The 19,867-nt window shown below is 46.9% G+C and overlaps 1 protein-coding gene across 5 annotated transcripts in view; it reads right to left on the bottom strand.

Annotated features, from left to right (window-relative positions):
• LOC147700662 (uncharacterized) overlaps positions 1–19,504 on the bottom strand; it is a 334,569-nt gene extending 315,065 nt beyond the window's left edge. For all 5 annotated transcript variants that reach the window (XM_086929722.1, XM_086929724.1, XM_086929725.1 and 2 more), the window contains exon 1: positions 18,209–19,504. In XM_086929722.1, coding sequence (XP_086785848.1) covers positions 18,209–19,373 — 1,165 coding nt within the window. In that variant the 5' untranslated portion in view covers positions 19,374–19,504. The remainder of the gene's footprint in view (positions 1–18,208) is intronic.
• Positions 19,505–19,867: the final 363 nt, after the last annotated feature.

Below are 19,867 nucleotides of genomic sequence, written 5' to 3'. Positions count from 1 at the left end.
TAAATGTCTGTGGAGGGCATGCCTGGTGGAGGGATGTAGAGGGAAAATGTTGCCTTCCTAGTCGCATTGGCCCTTTCTGAAATGGATTCCTAGTGGTTCCCAGACATTTAACAGCTGCTGACCTATTCACATGTCTACAGTCTGCAAGTATGCGCTCTCTCCTTGCTGATACAGAAACTGCAACATTTGGGGACAGACACTGTTGCTGAGGGACTGGTGCCAGCGTAGGGAGACAGGCAGACTCTTACTGGTGTAAGGGCAGACATGGTGTTGGGGCAGACTTCAGTGGTGAGGATGGGCACTGGTGGTGCGAGACCTACACAAGTGTAGGTGGCGACGGATGTATGGGAGGGACATGTATGGAGATAGACACTGGTATGAGGGACAGATACTGGGGGAGGGGTGGACACTAAGCGACAGACACTGGTGAAGTGGAACAGACACTGGCGACAGGAGCCAGACACAAGTGTAGGTGGCGATAGATGTATGGGGAGGGACATGCATTGGGATAGTACTGGTATGAGGGACAGATACTGGTGCTAGGGCAGATATTGGGGGAGGGGTAGACACTAAGCAGCAGACACTGGTGAAGGGGAACAGACACAAACAGACACTTGTGTAAATGACGACAGATGTACAGGGAGGACATGTATGGGGATAGAGATTGGTATGAGGGAAAGATAACTGGTGTTGGGGGAGATATTGGGGAGGGGTGGACACTAAGCGACATACACTGGTGAAGGGGAACTGGCACTGGTGAAGGGGAACTGACATTGGTGAAGGGGAACTGACACTGGTGAAGGGGAACTGACACTGGATAAAGGGCAACAGACACCAATGCAATCCCTCGGCTGAGGGTTGTGCACTGATAGAAGTAGTAGAGGGACGGCTGCAAACTGACAGCCTCAATGACAGGAAGGTGGGGAGAATTAATTGCCACAACAACCTGATTGGAGGGCTGCGTTACTAAAACGGTGGGTGCAGTGCCACAATACCCTGGATAGTGAGCTGTATTAGTGTAACGGGCTGTGCACTGACAAATCTCCCTATGTAATGAGCTGTGCAATTACAATCCCTAGGTTGGCGGCCTGTATTAGTTTAACTGGTTGTGCATTGCACACCTTCCTGTGTAACCAGCTGTGCACACAGTCCACTGGATTGAGGCCTGTATTAGTGTAACTGGTTGTGCACTGACACACTTCCCTTTGTAACGAGCTGTTAAATTACATATTTCCCTGGACAGAAGGGTGCATTAGCCTAACTGGTTGTGCTGTGACACACTCTCATGCATGATGACCCGCACAGTGACACAGGCTCTTGCATGGAGGGGTGTATTAGTGTAGCGGGTGTGCAATGACACTCTTCCCTGTGTAACAAGCTGTGCAGTGACACAGTCCCGTGGATGGAAAGCTGCAATAGTTTAACTGGCTGTGCACTTACTGACATACTTCCCTGTGTAACGACCTGTGCAGGCAATAAACTATCTCCTGGGTGGTGAGCGTTGTCAGTGTAACGGGTTGTGCACTGATACACCTGACAGTGTAACGAGCTGTGCTCTCAGTGCCCTGGACGGCGAGCTGTAGTAGTGTACTATGCTGTGCACTGACACACCTGCCTGTATAACAAGCTGTGCACACAGTCACCAGAACTGTGTGCTGTATTAGTGTACTAGGCTGTGCACTGACCCACTTGACTGTGTTACGTGCTGTGCACACAAACCCCTGAAAGGCGAGTTGTATACGTGCAACGATATGTGCACCGACACACCTGGCTGTGTAACAAAGTGTGTATGTAGGCCCCTGGATGGTGAGCTGTGTTCGTGTAATAGGCTGTGCAATGACACACCAGCCTGTGTAACGAGCTGTGCACACAGTTCCCTGGATGGTCAGCTGCGTTAGTGTTATAGGTTGTGCACTGACATACCCGCCTGTGTAATGAGCTATGCACACAGTTCCCTGGACGGTGAGCTGCATTTTGTTGTGTGAAGAACCACTATCAAAACTGAAGGCACACAGCGAACCCGACACCGTGACTTAATGCACGTACATACGATATAAAACATGCTGCAGGGATTTCTTGAGGGAAGAAACTCATTACCTGCACATTAATAAAAACGCACTTTTTTTATCTCCTTGCTGTTCCCACCCATGAGGTGCCGCGAAGGAAAGCGGAGGGAAGGGGGGACGAGCAGAGCAGCTCAGATCTGCCACCGACAGCAGCGCCCCTTCCCTGCCGGACCTCACATCAAGGGCTCCAGCGACTCTTTATCCAGCTGCCGCCCCTCTGGTGGGGGTTTGCAGCTCCCACCCCGCGGACCCCTTTACAGCCAGGGTGAAACCAAGGTGGGGCGGGAGGGGAGACAATTCGAATGACCCACGGAGCACAATGCGCCTCACAGGAATGCTCTCGAGTGTGTCATGAAATGACAAAGGACAACATTGACACTGCGCCGACCACACTGGACGGCCTGATATCGGCGCTAGGGGCGGTCCCACTTCATGCAGCATTGTTGCGGGCAGATAACGCGCCGGTTTATCTCCCGAGCAGAAAGGCCATCTTGAGAGGCCTGTAAGCCCCCAAAGGGCCCCGCTGTTTCAAAGGCGAAATGTCTGGTCTCCGCCTATTGTCCCGGACGGGCTGCATAAGGCACTGCGACAAGAGGCAGCAGCGATAAAGCGCCGAGGTTGGGGGCGCGTGTGTGTGGTGAGGGAGGGGGGTGCCCTGTCTCGCGCCCACTTTTGTTGTCTGAAGAACCACTATCAAAACTGAAGGCACACCGCGAACCCGACACCGTGACTTAATGCACGTACATACGATATAAAACATGCTGCAGGGATTTCTCGAGGGAAGAAACTCATTACCTGCACATTAATAAAAACGCACTTTTTTTTTATCTCCTTGCTGTTCCCACCCATGAGGTGCCGCGAAGGAAAGCGGAGGGAAGGGGGGACGAGCAGAGCAGCTCAGAGCAGCTCTGGAAACCACCACCGTCTTTCTCCGAGGCAAAGCAGAAATGCCTCGGAGAAAGCATGGTCATTTTCGCATTTGGGGGCGTGTGTTTTGCTGTTCTGAGTGACGGGCGACATCACTGTCTAAAGAACAGCAAAATTTACGCCCCCAAATCCGAAAAGAACGGGGCTACATCGGAGTGATGGATCTCTCCCCCAATGGCTAGCTTCCGTTTAGGAAGCCAGCCAATGGGAGAGAGACGAGGAGGGAGGCGGTATTAAGCTGCCACACTAAGAGACAATAATTCTCGGACATCCGGTCTTCGACCGGATATTACCGAGACCTAAAAAGGGTTTTAGCTATATAGCGACGAAATGTAGCAGAGACCTTATGGTCCACACAGTAGAAACGGCTAAGAGAATTTGCCAAAAAGAACAGGAAGAAATCGAGGCACTAATCAAGGCGATAGAAGATAACCACACAGTGACAGAAGCAAAAGCTCTACTCGAAAAAATTGATAAGGAAATCGTAACATTCAGAGATAACACCATAAACTTTAGGTCCAACAAATTTGACAAAGACGTTAAGGGCTTTAAAATTGAGTCAGTTTACCCTTACTTAAAAGAGGACTACTACACCCAAATAGAATCCCGACGAGCGCTATCACAATACCAAGGGATGTCCAAAAACAGATTTGTAACTTTTTCTGAGAGTTCATCATCAGAATCTGCGAGTGACTTAGACCCAAGGGAGGGCCCATCCAAACGTAATAATCCTTTTTTAGAGAAGGGCGAAGGCAGAGGCAGAGTCAGATTCAAACCACAGCCCCAACCATGGGAAATGAGAACACGAAGAACCCAGTACAAGACGTAAACCTCACCTCCATTGTGAACATATCGAACAAAGAACTAACCGTACACGAAAAATCTGTTCTAGAATTAGGTCTAAAGTTTGTGCCAACAACTAACACTGACTTAACGAATCTGAAAATAGAATCACTAGAATTCTGTCGTAAACTGAGACTAAAGGCATTTTTCCGCAATAGAGAGGACACTAGAGTAGCAGAACCCTCGAATCTTTCCAATAAATCCACATTCGTTCCCTCAACGTACACAATACCAAAGGAAATAATAGCCTTTGAACAGATCGTTCTATCCTCCATCACACAGTTGGGTCAAAAAAAGATGTTTCTGAAGAGGAACATCACTAGAGAGCAACAAACAGCATTGAACAATCTTCGCAATGATGATTCGATAGTGGTAAAACCCGCTGACAAGGGGGGCGCACTGGTGGTCTGGGCCAGGGATAAATACATCGCAGAAGCCAATAGTCAAATCAAGAACACTGAGTGGTACAGAGAAGTAAAAGAAGATCCAACTTCACAAATAAAAGCTGAAATTCAGACAAAAATCATAGAGGGTCGTGACAAGGGGATACTAGGAACAAAGGAATTTGAATATCTTGACAAAAAAAGCCCACGCATTCCAGTCATTTATTTTCTACCGAAAATACATAAGAACTTGACTGAACCACCCGGAAGACCCATTGTCTCCGGGTGTGATTCATTATTAGAACCACTGGCCAAGTATGTGGATGTGTTCCTAAAACCTTTCTTGCCTGAAGTGACATCGTACCTCAAAGATACCACAGACTTTATTAACAAGGTTGAAGGGGTTCCATTCGATGACACTCAAGAACTGATGGTATCCTTCGATGTCACCTCTCTATACACCCAAATCCCTCAGGAGGAGGGATTGGAAGCAATGGAGTACTACTTGGACACACGCCCCCGACCACAAAGAGTCCCTACGGACTTTATCATTGACTTAGCGAGGATAGCCCTCAAAAGAAACTATTTTCGGTTCATGGATGCTTTCTACGTGCAGGTGAAGGGGACCGCCATGGGGTGTCCTTATGCCCCGGAAATGGCGGTCCTCTTCATGGCCCTGTATGAGGAGCGCTTCATCTACCACAATAACCCATTCAAACAGAACATAACAACATGGTATCGTTTCATAGATGATATCTGGTGTCAATGGAAAGGGTCTGAAGAAATGCTTGCCCAATTCCATCAGTGGCTCAACACCAGACACCCAGACATAAAATTCACAATAACACACAGCAGAACATCTCTTACCTTCCTTGACGTAGTAGTTTTTCCCAATGAAAACAAATTGACGACTACCTTACATCACAAAAACACGTACAAAAATACAATCTTGCATTACGCAAGTTACCACCCCAAAAGTTTAAAATCTAATTTACCGTATGGACAAATGTTGAGAATTTGACGTAACTGTTCTCGAAAGGAAGACTTCATAACACACTCCCAAATACTCAGTGACCAATTAAGTAAAAGAGGTTACCCCTCGAAATTATTGAAACATTCAACCACACGGGCTTGGTACACGCCACGAGAAGAACTATTGAAAAAGAAAGAGACCAAACCCCTTGAAAGGCCAGTCTGTGTCACAACATTCGGGCCATACACAAACAAACTGAAATCAATAATCTTAAAAAATTGGCACTTGATCACGAATTCGGAAGTCCCAATGGAGAAACCATTGTTTGCTCTAAAGAAAAACAAAAGTATTGCACAATACATTGTAAGAGCTGACCTGGGAGCAAGCCAAGCCAAAGCAGACTTGTGCACGCTATGGAAGTTACCACCAATAAGAGGTCACCACAAGTGCGGCTCGTGCGTGTCCTGCCCCAGCACAATGGAAGGGGAGGAATTTCAATTCAACACAATGAAATGGACACACAAAGAATTCTCTAATTGCAAAACAAGCAATGTAATATATGCAATTATGTGCCCGTGTCCTAAGCTGTACATTGGGAAAACTACCCAAAGAGTAAATCAGCGAGTAGCACAACACAGATCCAGAATCAGACACAAAGTGTTGACTGCCCCTATGGTACAACACTTTGTTGAAAAATAACACACTGAGACAGACTTTAAATGGACAGTACTGTCAGCAATGAAAGTCCCTCTCACAGGGGGAAACATAGATGCCATGTTGCTGAAAAAAGAAGCCTACCTAATCCTCAAATTTAACTGTGTGGTGGACGGGTTGAACGAAATGTCTGAATTACAACGATCGAATTACTGAGCCCTCTGCTAAACCACCCTGTGAACATACACTTTCCTGTAAGACATAGTGCCAGTCACTGCTCAAAACATAACTCTATTCAGCTTTGTGGAATCCAAGTTCCACAAAACACTGTAAGACATAGAAAACTACAAGTCCCATGATGCTTAGCAGAGTATTTAAAAGGAAAACAAGTTCCGCTGAGATTTTGGAAATCACATTCGACTCGCAGCGAACTGAACGACTGTCATGCGGCCACACGGAGCTTTCTGATATACACTAGAGAACTAGCGCCAGAGGTAAGAAGTTCGGAACAAACGTACCGGACCATAGTTAAGCAATACCACGACCGCACCCAAAAATATACTGAATGGTCGCCTTCTCTGTGTTTTAAATTCATAGAATCTCCAACTGGTAGGAGGACAACAAGTAACAAACAAAAGAAAGTGGAGCCGCACACGAGACCTTCACCACGTCACACATAAGTAAGTCCCACAGCTTTAGACTGCGTAACAAACATTTAGTCATTGTCACACATGGACTGATTTAAGTCTTCATTCCAACAGAACCAAGCATCGCAGAACTTAAAAACATTTTCACAAACGGATAACTCAACCTAGTGAGCAATCTGAAACACACAACAAGTAAGTGCTGGCATAGTTTAAATAAGAACATAAAATATGAAAACATGCGTCTCAAGATAAAAAACTCATAAGAACACCATCCTTTACTTCATCGTTTAGGCAATGGTGATAACGAAGGATAATCAGATGCCCTGTGTCCAAAAACCACAGTGAACATCAACGTGAGAAGAGGTAAAACTCTACCCCCATGTTTTATTCATGTAATATGTTGGTTAAACAAACCTAAGAAAAGGAGATACTAAATGTCCCCCAATATTACACCACAGGTCCACAGCTCAGCCCTGAGGAAGAACCCTATAAACTGAACAAAGGGTTTGGAAACGCGTCGGCTGTTCGGCTGTTTCAAAGGCAACCTAAATCTTAAGGGTTTGCACACGAACATAGGGCGATTTTTCCAAAGTCACAAGGCCCAATGTGTCTAGTCCCATTAACCATGCACGCTCGGTCGTAAGGACTAGTACCAAAACAAGTTTAGGTGTACCAAATTGAGTTTGCTTTCCAGTTTAAATAGTTAAAGTGTAACTATAAATGAATGTTATAATTTGTCGTTTTACAAAGTATTGCACTTATGACTTATGTTTGTATTGTTTCAACTGTTTAAGGAATGTTTAAATCCTCTGTTGTTTGTACAAAATGTAAATATTCTTGAAATTTTGAAAATGTTTGAATGAAAATACAAACCTTCGAAATCTGCAAAAAGAAGGTACACAGCTGCTAAATAAAAAGCTGTTGTGAATTGAACCCGAGCCCTGGCACCCTTGTTTTTTGATATAACGTACATTGTCCAGCCAGGACCCGTAGGACAAACCCCCCCCAGTGTTAAAAGTCTAAAGAGAAGGCAAAGCCTGCGCGGGTTTTCGGCAATAAGCCAAAACAACATCCCAGTAATCTGGACAACGGGTTATAGAACATAACCTGTTGGAACATGTCAGAGGAGGAAACACTTTCCTTTTCTGAGGACCACATTAAAAATTTAATTTCGGGACCTTCTCCATTCTCCTCAATCAAACTCAGCACAAACGCACAACAACAAAATGAAAGTGACAAGCTACTAAGATTGCACAAAAAACATACACGCACAGAACTACACGGGCATTTCTTATTTGAACACCTCAAGGCAGGTACCATCCCTTGGGGCCTTCAAGTGAAAAACGTACCGGTGGTGTTCACTAAGGACCCAGTATACAAAAAGGGCTTTAGCTATATAGCGACGAAATGTAGCAGAGACCTTATGGTCCACACAGTAGAAACGGCTAAGAGAATTTGCCAAAAAGAACAGGAAGAAATCGAGGCACTAATCAAGGCGATAGAAGATAACCACACAGTGACAGAAGCAAAAGCTCTACTCGAAAAAATTGATAAGGAAATCGCAACATTCAGAGATAACACCATCAACTTTAGGTCCAACAAATTTGACAAAGACGTTAAGGCCTTTAAAATTGAATCAGTTTACCCTTACTTAAAAGAGGACTACTACACCCAAATAGAATCCCGACGAGCGCTATCACAATACCAAGGGAGGTCCAAAAACAGATTTGTAACTTTTTCTGAGAGTTCATCATCAGAATCTGCGAGTGACTTAGACCCAAGGGAGGGCCCATCCAAACGTAATAATCCTTTTTTAGAGAAGGGCGAAGGCAGAGGCAGAGTCAGATTCAAACCACAGCCCCAACCGTGGGAAATGAGAACACGAAGAACCCAGTACAAGACGTAAACCTCACCTCCATTGTGAACATATCGAACAAAGAACTAACCGTACACGAAAAATCTGTTCTAGAATTAGGTCTAACGTTTGTGCCAACAACTAACACTGACTTAACGAATCTGAAAATAGAAGCACTAGAATTCTGTCGTAAACTGAGACTAAAGGCATTTTTCCACAATAGAGAGGACACTAGAGTAGCAGAACCCTCGAATCTTTCCAATAAATCCACATTCATTCCCCCAATGTACACAATACCATAGGAAATAATAGCCTTTGAACAGATCGTTCTATCCTCCATCACACAGTTGGGTCAAAAAAAGATGTTTCTGAAGAGGAACATCACTAGAGAGCAACAAACAGCATTGAACAATCTTCGCAATGATGATTCGATAGTGGTAAAACCCGCTGACAAGGGGGGGCGCACTGGTGGTCTGGGCCAGGGATAAATACATCGCAGAAGCCAATAGTCAAATCAAGAACACTGAGTGGTACAGAGAAGTAAAAGAAGATCCAACTTCACAAATAAAAGCTGTAATTCAGACAAAAATCATAGACGGTCGTGACAAGGGGATACTAGGAACAAAGGAATTTGAATATCTTGACAAAAAAAGCCCACGCGTCCAGTCATTTATCTTCTACCGAAAATACATAAGAACTTGACTGAACCACCCGGAAGACCCATTGTCTCCGGGTGTGATTCATTATTAGAACCACTGGCCAAGTATGTGGATGTGTTCCTAAAACCTTTCTTGCCTGAAGTGACATCGTACCTCAAAGATACCACGGACTTTATTAACAAGGTTGAAGGGGTTCCATTCGATGACACTCAAGAACTGATGGTATCCTTCGATGTCACCTCTCTATACACCCAAATCCCTCAGGAGGAGGGATTGGAAGCAATGGAGTACTACTTGGACACACACCCCCGACCACAAAGAGTCCCTACGGACTTTATCATTGACTTAGCGAGGATAGCCCTCAAAAGAAACTATTTTCGGTTCATGGATGCGTTCTACGTGCAGGTGGAGGGGACCGCCATGGGGTGTCCTTATGCCCCGGAAATGGTGGTCCTCTTCATGGCCCTGTATGAGGAGCGCTTCATCTACTACATGAACCCATTCAAACAGAACATAACAACATGGTATCATTTCATAGATGATATCTGGTGTCAATGGAAAGGGTCTGAAGAAATGCTTGCCCAATTCCATCAGTGGCTCAACACCAGACACCCAGACATAAAATTCACAATAACACACAGCAGAACATCTCTTACCTTCCTTGACGTAGTAGTTTTTCCCAATGAAAACAAATTGACGACTACCTTACATCGCAAAAACACGGACAAAAATACAATCTTGCATTACGCAAGTTACCACCCCAAAAGTTTAAAATCTAATTTACCGTATGGACAAATGTTGAGAATTCGACGTAACTGTTCTCGAAAGGAAGACTTCATAACACACTCCCAAATACTCAGTGACCAATTAAGTAAAAGAGGTTACCCCTCGAAATTATTGAAACATTCAACCACACGGGCTTGGTACACGCCACGAGAAGAACTATTGAAAAAGAAAGAGACCAAACCCCTTGAAAGGCCAGTCTGTGTCACAACATTTGGGCCATACACAAACAAACTGAAATCAATAATCTTAAAAAATTGGCACTTGATCACGAATTCGGAAGTCCCAATGGAGAAACCATTGTTTGCTCTAAAGAAAACCAAAAGTATTGCACAATACATTGTAAGAGCTGACCTGGGAGCAAGCCAAGCCAAAGCAGACTTGCGCACGCTATGGAAGTTACCACCAATAAGAGGTCACCACAAGTGTGGCTCGTGCGTGTCCTGCCCCAGCACAATGGAAGGGGAGGAATTTCAATTCAACACAATGAAATGGACACACAAAGAATTCTCTAATTGCAAAACAAGCAATGTAATATATGCAATTATGTGCCCGTGTCCTAAGCTGTACATTGGGAAAACTACCCAAAGAGTAAATCAGCGAGTAGCACAACACAGATCCAGAATCAGACACAAAGTGTTGACTGCCCCTATGGTACAACACTTTGTTGAAAAACAACACACTGAGACAGACTTTAAATGGACAGTACTGTAAGCAATGAAAGTCCCTCTCAGAGGGGGAAACATAGATGCCATGTTGCTGAAAAAAGAAGCCTACCTAATCCTCAAATTTAACTGTGTGGTGGACGGGTTGAACGAAATGTCTGAATTACAACGATCGAATTACTGAGCCCTCTGCTAAACCACCCTGTGAACATACACTTTCCTGTAAGACATAGTGCCAGTCACTGCTCAAAACATAACTCTATTCAGCTTTGTGGAATCCAAGTTCCACAAAACACTGTAAGACATAGAAAACTACAAGTCCCATGATGCTTAGCAGAGTATTTAAAAGGAAAACAAGTTCCGCTGAGACGTTGGGAATCACATTCGACTCGCAGCGAACTGAACTACTGTCATGCGGCCACACGGAGCTTTCTGATATACACTAGAGAACTAGCGCCAGAGGTAAGAAGTTCGGAACAAACGTACCGGACCATAGTTAAGCAATACCACAACCGCACCCAAAAATATACTGAATGGTCGCCTTCTCTGTGTTTTAAATTCATAGAATCTCCAACCGGTAGGAGGACAACAAGTAACAAACAAAAGAAAGTGGAGCCGCACACCAGACCTTCACCACGTCACACATAAGTAAGTCCCACAGCTTTAGACTGCGTAACAAACATTTAGTCATTGTCACACATGGACTGATTTAAATCTTCATTCCAACAGAACCAAGCATCGCAGAACTTAAAAAGATTTTCACAAACGGATAACTCAACCTAGTGAGCAATCTGAAACACACAACAAGTAAGTGCTGGCATAGTTTAAATAAGAACATAAAATGTGAAAACATGCGTCTCAAGATAAAAAACTCATAAGAACACCATCCTTTACTTCATCGTTTAGGCAATGGTGATAACGAAGGATAATCAGATGCCCTGTGTCCAAAAACCACAGTGAACATCAACGTGAGAAGAGGTAAAACTCTACCCCCATGTTTTATTCATGTAATATGTTGGTTAAACAAACCTAAGAAAAGGAGATACTAAATGTCCCCCAATCTTACACCACAGGTCCACAGCTCAGCCCTGAGGAAGAACCCTATAAACTGAACAAAGGGTTTGGAAACGCGTCGGCTGTTCGGCTGTTTCAAAGGCAACCTAAATCTTAAGGGTTTGCACACGAACATAGGGCGATTTTTCCAAAGTCACAAGGCCCAATGTGTCTAGTCCCATTAACCCTGCACGCTCGGTCGTAAGGACTAGTACCAAAACAAGTTTAGGTGTACCAAATTGAGTTTGCTTTCCAGTTTAAATAGTTAAAGTGTAACTATAAATGAATGTTATAATTTGTCGTTTTACAAAGTATTGCACTTATGACTTATGTTTGTATTGTTTCAACTGTTTACGGAATGTTTAAATCCTCTGTTGTTTGTACAAAATGTAAATATTCTTAAAATTTTGAAAATGTTTGAATGAAAATACAAACCTTCGAAATCTGCAAAAAGAAGGTACACAGCTGCTAAATAAAAAGCTGTTTTGAATTGAACCCGAGCCCTGGCACCCTTGTTTTTTCGCCTGACAGCACTACCGTTTCCAATGCAATAGGTCTTGCGTAAATGCGTGTCCTATTGCATTGCAACTGCTGTTTTTTTTTCGGTAAACCTCAATGATCCCTTCAGTTATGGCCCAGAGTCTCAGCAACACCAGCCAGGGGCCTCTTGTAGTCTGGGGTTCACGGAGAGCCAGGAATGTCACAAGTGTGCCCCATATTTCTTTGTGCCGCGATGTAGGAGGCATAAGATCCCAATAATTATTCAACTTTTCCAGGTGATACACAGCGCCTACATCCATCACTTGGTCAGAGGGGAGGGTTGTCTTCCCCAATGCATAACAGTGATTTGTATCTTGGCTAAAATTAGGAGTAAGGCTGTTAGGACATTTTTGAAGCAACCGAGGAATGCCACTAACGGGGTACTACTTATGCGGTAGTCCAAATAGCCAAAAAAGGGCTTATCATTATTGGGGCTTAGTAGCCACAGTGTTAACAGGAATGTTGCTGTTGTTTACTTGTCACTTAATTGTGCAGGTTTGAAAGATTATAGACAAGCCCGTGTCAGGGTAGTCACACGTACTAGCAAGACTGGTTGGCTTTGAGTGATAATGAAAAAGGATGGGATGACCTGGGGCCCGAAGAGCGGTGCTCGAACCCTCCCAGCAATAACTGTATTTCCCCGATAATTCACAGCTTTATCCTACAAACACAGATCAGACTGAATCCATTAGAATCCTCTGATTAACAGGTTCCCGGTGAGGCAAAATGAGGGAAACAGCAGCAACAGAGCAAGTTAAACTGACAATGGGAGAACAAGCGATGACGGGAAGGATCGTCCAGCAGGTGCCTAGGTCCAACCCGCACTCAACCTCCAACCAGTCTAGGCCTTTTGGACCCTGCCTTGTGCCTAGAGACTCATGCCTCACCCTCTCTGCAGCCCCCTCTCTCGCACTCAGCTTTGCTCTCTGCCTCTCTCACTCTCGAGCCTGTTTTCTGCTCTCATTCCCTTTTGTGCCCTTCTCTAGTTTAGGGCCTCTCTCTCTTTTGTGTTTTCTTCTCTCTTTTACAGCTTTCCTTCGCTTTTGCACCCTTCTCACTTTAGTGCCTCTCTGTCCATTTTGCACGCCCTTCATTTCTTTGCAGTTTTTCTTTGTGCCTTTTTCCCTTCTGTGCACCTTGCTTTTTTGTGCAATTTTCTCGTTTTGGCCTCTTTTCTGCTTCTTTCCTTTTCCCGCTCTTTTCTCCGCTTCAGACTCCCTCCGCACTTTTACCTGCTCCTGCGGTTTTCTTTCTCCCGCCTCACCCAACTCCTTATGTACTTCCGGCTTCACCTTCCTGCCTCTTCTTCTAAATCCTAGAAACCCTGGCTACCTCGCCCTGCTCACCCCACCCCCAAGAGCTACTTAATGGTGGCCGCTTAAAGGAAAGCCAGTCTATGCCTGGACCTCGCCCAGTGCCAAAACCCTGGTCCGGTCAGCCCCCACCACTACACTGCAGGGATCTTCTGCTTGCTAGACCCAGGCCATCGTTCTACCCACTGCTGTCACACTGCACCCCACACCACACCACAGAAGGACCCTTCATATATACCCACTGTACATTCACCTGTAGCACCACACCCGCACACAATCCCCTTGCACCAACACCTTTGTAAGCCACACGGGTAAATGTCTCACAACACACTAAACACATAAACAAGCACTTGAATGCATGATTCTCAACAGAGTGTCGGACCTCCACTTCCTCATGGAAACCTAGCTCAACCCAGCTGTGGCACGCAACATCGCCAAGGCCATCCCAGTAGCTTACAAGCTAATATGTCAGGACTGCCTTCACAAGCCAGGTGAGGACTCGTGAGCTTCCAATAGTACACCAGAGGACATACTCTGGACTCAGTGTTTGCCACCTGCAACAACATCACCTACAACTTCACCTCACCGCTCACATGGACTGACTACTCCATCATTCCCTTCCAAATCACCACAGCACAAGTCAACACACCCACCAGCACCTACCTACCATGCCAGAGCAAAGTAACAGAGGTGTATTGGCTCAAAGTCCTTAAATTGGAGAAAGCCATCACCACCAACAACCTCGACAAGGACATAACCAACTTCAACAAATGAATGAATGAATGAATGAATCAAAATATTTGTAGAGCGCACGATGGCCAAAACGGCTTCCTGGCGCTGGGAGCTCTAAAGAACCGAACAGACAGGGCCAGGAGGTTTAGCAGGGGTAGGCCAGGGCAAACAGAAAAGTTTTCAGCGCTTTACGGAAATGTGAAAAGATAGGGATCGAACGCATAGAAAGAGGAAGGGAGTTCCAGAACCGGGGAGCAAGAACAGAAAAACGGGTTCCACCAGTGCGAGATTTGTGAAAGCGGGGAACAGTGAGGAGGGCAGAAGATGATGAACGGAGAGTGCGGGCAGGGGTGTGAAGGGAAATCAAAGAATTGATGAAAGCCGGTGCAGAGTGATCAAGGGCCCGATAAACAAGGCACCCTAGTTTGAACAGAGATCTCTGCAAAATGGGCAACCAGTGAAGGGATTTAAGGACGGGAGTGATATGATGGGTTTTGGGCAAGTGAAAGATAAGACGGGCAGCCTGATTCTGGATAGCTTGTAAGCGGCGGGTTTCATAGGCAGGAATGCCGGCGAACAAGCTGTTGCCATAATCAAGGCGGGAAGTGATGAGGGCAGAAATAATGATTTTAAGGGAGTCAAGAGAAAAGAAGCGGGAGATTTTCCGGATCATTCGGAGGGAAAGAAAACATGAGGACACCACGGCACTGACCTGGCCGTGCATGGACAGGTCCTGTCTGACCTTGATGCCCAAAGTTTTAACAGAGGGAACGGGGGTGGGAGGGGGGCCAAGAATGGGAGGCCAGAAAGCAGGGGACCAGGGGCTGGATGAGCCGCCAATCAGGACAAGCTCAGTCTTATCTGGATTGAGCTTGAGGTGGTTGGCGCTCATCCACCCAGAAATAAAGACCATGGTGGAGTGGAAAAAGGATAGAGAGTGAGAAGAAGAGGAAAGATCAAAGACGAGCTGGAGGTCATCAGCGTAGTTATACACAGAGACCCCCAGCTCAAGAAGGGAAGAGATAAGAGGGTGAATATAGAGGTTGAAAAGAAGGGGAGAAATCAAGAAATTGTTGATCAAAAGCAACAGAGAAGAAATAACAAACAAGGCAGGTGGTATACAGTCTACCTCCAGGAATCTAAATGCCACTGTAAGCAACTAGAAACAAAATTAAGATCCAACGATGATTTTGACACCAGAGCCACCTAAAAGGCTGCACTCTGCTGCTACCATTAACTCCTGAGAAACACCCAAACAAGAGCCTGAACCGAAAGTATAGAGACAAACTGCAGAGAGATCTTCTCGGTTTTCAATGAAGTCACCACCACAGAAGCCACAGCCAATACCTTCACACCTTCACAGGAACTCTGTAGCAAGTTTTCTAACTTCTTCCCCAGCAAAATATAAAATATCTACAGCAACCTCGAACAACACTCAGACCCCAAAGATCTCATTTCCAACCTGACTGCTGCCCACCAAGAAAACACCTGACTGAACGGATGGCACTATGAATAACATCCATCAGCAATCAAGAAAATGGTACACTCATGGTCCCCAACAAACCCATGCCCCACCAGATCTACCATTTTGGAAGACAACCAATCAGCAGCATCCTCACCCACATCAATACGTCCATCAAATCTACCACCTTTCCAGAAGACTGGAAACATGCTGTCAATGCGCTCCCAAAAAATCCATCGGCTGACTCCAGCTAGCTATACAACTTCCGACCTACCTCTCTGTTACCATACTCAGTCAAAGTAATGAAGAAGGCCATCAAAAAACAACTCGCCAACCACATTGAATGCCGTGACCTACTGGACCACACCCAATCATGTATACGGAGCCACCACAGCAAAGATACAGCAATCATCACAACAACAGATGACCTCTACACAATACTGGCCCTTGGAGAAACCACAGCCCTCATCCTACTCAACCCGCCACCTTCCATACAGTCTCCCACCACACACTCATTAGAAGATTGCAAGACAAAGGAACCCAAGGACCAGCCCTCAACTAGATAAGCACCTTCCTCACAGGAAGAACAAAGCAAGGCAGGATACCACCCTACACAATGGACCTCAAGAATCTGATCTGCAGACTCCCCCAGGGTTCATTGCTCAGTTCAACCCTGTTCAACAACTACATGACACCGCTTGCTAACATCATCAGGCACAAGGCATCTCCATTATATCCTACACCAAAGACACTCAGCGCATTCTTTCTCCAACCAACAAGAGTACCATCACCAGATCCAACTTTTCCAACTGCATGAACAATGTTGCGTGCTGGATGAGATATACTGCCTGAAACTCAACTCTGACAAGAAGGAATTGCTGATCTTCAGGAACAATAACTCTCCTTCAGACTCCACCTGGTGGCTATCAGAGCTCAGACCCCACCAGGTGGAGTCTGAGTCCAGCCTCACGGGCAAACACCCGATGCGCGCTATGGCCAGTCTGGCTCTGCAGCGCGTCCATAAAACATTAACAGAATGTATAGAATTCGCCTACATCGCAACTAAGACCTGTAACAACCTCCCTCAGCACATCAGGGCTCCACCTCACTTTTTGAAATACACATGGAACTGACAACATGGCTCTTCAACTAACTCATTGGGCTGACATCCAACACCTTCAGTCTTACGCCTACATGCCTGCTCCACCACATGGACACCCTCACAAGAGATTAGTCACGCTATACAAATCCACATTCCAACTTTGACAGGCAAGAATCAAAAAACGGTTTTAACCCGTTCCATGCTCCCGGCCAACCGCCCTGGTGCTGCGAACGTCCAACGGCCGACGCAACCCCACCCACTCATTAGAATGCCCGCACAGCGGCGGAATTGTCGTTGCAGTTAAGGCGTTAAAGAAAGTGTGTTGCAAAAAGATGAGAAAGAACACATGTACTCGGTCCAAGGAGAAGCTAACACAAGAAAGGAAGGGACGCCAACGGGGGCTAAGCAAAGGAAATATTGCAAATGAGTGACAAGAAAAACAACCAATTGTTTGCTGTGGCTGATTGGTCAACACACTGAGTGGTACACAATCCATGTCTCGCAGCACAACGCATGCGCTTTGGTAGGCAACACCTAATAACATGGTTGGTTTGCATAACTGTCAAGACCACTAGAGAAAAGCACTAGACAGAAAACATAACATTAGGAGCGGGTGGCTTATTTTTATCAAGGCAGGTATTGGACTTTCCCCCAAAGCTTTGGGCCCTCTGACGCACATGTGCTCTGCAGCAGAAGGTTGTTTATCGGTTTTGGACGGTATTCACTGATGCCTGCTGGACTTTGTGGAATAGATGTTTGTGGGTTTGCTGGTCTGAGGGGCAGATTTACAAGCCCCATGCGCCACATTTACGCCGCCGTTGCATCACTTCTATGACGCAGCGGTGGCGTAAATCATGCACCTTATTTACGTGACATATCTAGGGAGATGCGTCATGTTGTAAAGCCCTGCGCCACACAAAACTTGCGTTAGGTGTCATGTGGGTGTTCCAGCGCAGGGTGGGCGTTCTGTCACAGGTATGCCTATTAAAAGTGACGCAGTGAAATCTACAAGATTTTACTGAGTCACTTTTACGTCCACGCTACGTCAAAACTCTGTGCCTGCTTAAAGCAGGCGTAAGGAGTGACGCAGCATGTTAGGCATAGGGCGCACCTGAGCATTTCTGGAGCCGCGTTGCGCTTGCAACACGACTCCAGCTATGCGCCGCCCTTATGGCACAGGATGCGACACGCATCGCCCTCTCCTTGCGCCACAGTGCGCTGCATTGTAAATGCTAAGCATTTGTGGTGGCGCAGGGAGGGAATTGCGTGGCGCATCTTGTCTGGCGCATCCATGCTGATTTGCAGAGATGCGCCAGAACTCGTAACTCTGCCCGAGTAGGGAAAATTTACAAGCCCCTTGCGCCACTTTTGCGTGACTTTTAACATGAGAAAAGTGACGCAAGGGCATTGTAAATCTACCCGAGTGTGTATGCTGTGCGCCATAAACTAGACAGAACATGAAAACTTTTCGGCTTTGTGAATGATTCTCTGATTCAAAGTGTTCATTTAACAGACCCCCCAAGGAGCCCCGAGGATGAAGTGTCTCCAGACCTGGCTTTGAGGTCCTCCTGGCCGGCGGCTGGGGTCCTGCAGGTGTGATGGGCGCCCTCGCCTCGGGTCTCTTCCGGCCCAGGGTGAACTCGATCCTGTCCACCACCTCCTTGGTCTGCTGCTGGCACTGGTGCGTCAGCTGCGCCAGCTCCTTCTCCAGGCCGCAGGGGTCCCCGAGGGCCCCTGAAGAGAGCTCCTTGGACACCCTCCTGCTGAGGTCGGCCAGGCCTTGGTGCAGCCTCCTGTGCTCCCCCCGCTCACGGGCCGTGAACGAGGTGTAGCTGGCCCAGTGCAGCCCCCGTCCGACCAGGAGCAGCATCCGGGGGCCTTTCCACTCCGGGGCGGGGGCCAGGCGGGCCGTGCTGGCCAGCAGCCCCCCCAGGGCCTCGGAGAGGGCCCTGATCTCGAACCCCAGGGGCTCCTGCGCCTCGGGGTCCGGCTCCAACTCCTCCAGGAGCCAGGTGCAATCGTCGTCAGATGGGGGCTCCCTGCCCAGCAGCCTGCCCAGGACCCACGTCTGCACCCCCTCCCAGAGCTTGGCCCTCTCCTCCATGGGGCACGAGCGGTCCCAGAGGGGTTTGCCCACCTCCAGGAGGGCCACAGCTAGCATGTTAAAGCCCACCCCCCACTGCTCGGCCTCCGACTCTTTCTTCAATTTGTTTAAACGCTTTTCTTTATCAATATCGGAGTCTGGCCATAGGACCATTCCAACGCCCTCCTCCATCATCCCTCCGCCTGTCACCCCCCCCTCGGGTCCAGTCACCCCTTTGCCTGTCATCACCCCCTCGGGTCCTGTCACCCCTTTGCCTGTCATCCCCTCCTCGGTTTCTGTCACCCCTTTGCCTGTCATCACCCCCTCGGGTCCTGTCACCCCTTTGCCTGTCATCCCCTCCTCGGTTTCTGTCACCCCTTTGCCTGTCATCACCCCCTCGGGTCCTGTCACCCCTTTGCCTGTCATCACCCCCTCGGGTCCTGTCACCCCTTTGCCTGTCATCACCCCATCGGTTCCTGTCATTTCTCTGCCTGTTACCTCTCTCTTGCTTTCAAACTCCCCTATGTCTACCTTGGTTTCCGTCACCCCTGTCTCCCTTTCATCTCTCACCCCTTCACCGACGCTAGAAAACAGCCGCCGCCCCCAACCCACAGCCCTTGGATAGCGGAACATGACTCCCGGCTGGTCTCCGAGCGCACCGGCGACTCTTGGGCGTAAATCGTCCGTTGATCAGATTCTCGCAAAATGTCCGTGCGCCTATTCCTTTTCCGCTGCTGTCTTCGGAAAATGAAGCCCCTCCCGACTCTTAGAGTAAGCAGAAGCAGAGATAGTGTGCTTTCACTTTCGTAGTAGCCCTTCATTGCTCCCACTGTCAGACACACGTACAGAGGCGCGGAGTCCAGAGGGCACAAACGCTTCCAGGAGTTCCAGACCAGATACCCTTCCGGGCTCGATACCTTCCAGTGCATTTTAAATGTGCGTAAACTCACTTGTTTATTGTGGCAAGTTTTATTGGACCAACGTTCCATTAAACTTTCATATGAAACTCCAGTAAAAGTTCCTCTGCAGATGTTTGTATCCGACCCAACCCCACATGCTACGGTTATGTACGTTTTGTGATTTGAGGCCACAGTAAAGCGGGTGGCGGCAAACAGGCAGCTTCACAC

The sequence above is a fragment of the Lissotriton vulgaris genome, chromosome 7 (assembly GCF_964263255.1).
Source record: "Lissotriton vulgaris chromosome 7, aLisVul1.2, whole genome shotgun sequence".
NCBI lineage: Eukaryota > Metazoa > Chordata > Amphibia > Caudata > Salamandridae > Lissotriton > Lissotriton vulgaris.
Note: the sequence above shows the minus strand (reverse complement) of the source record. Positions and strands in the feature narration are given on the sequence as shown.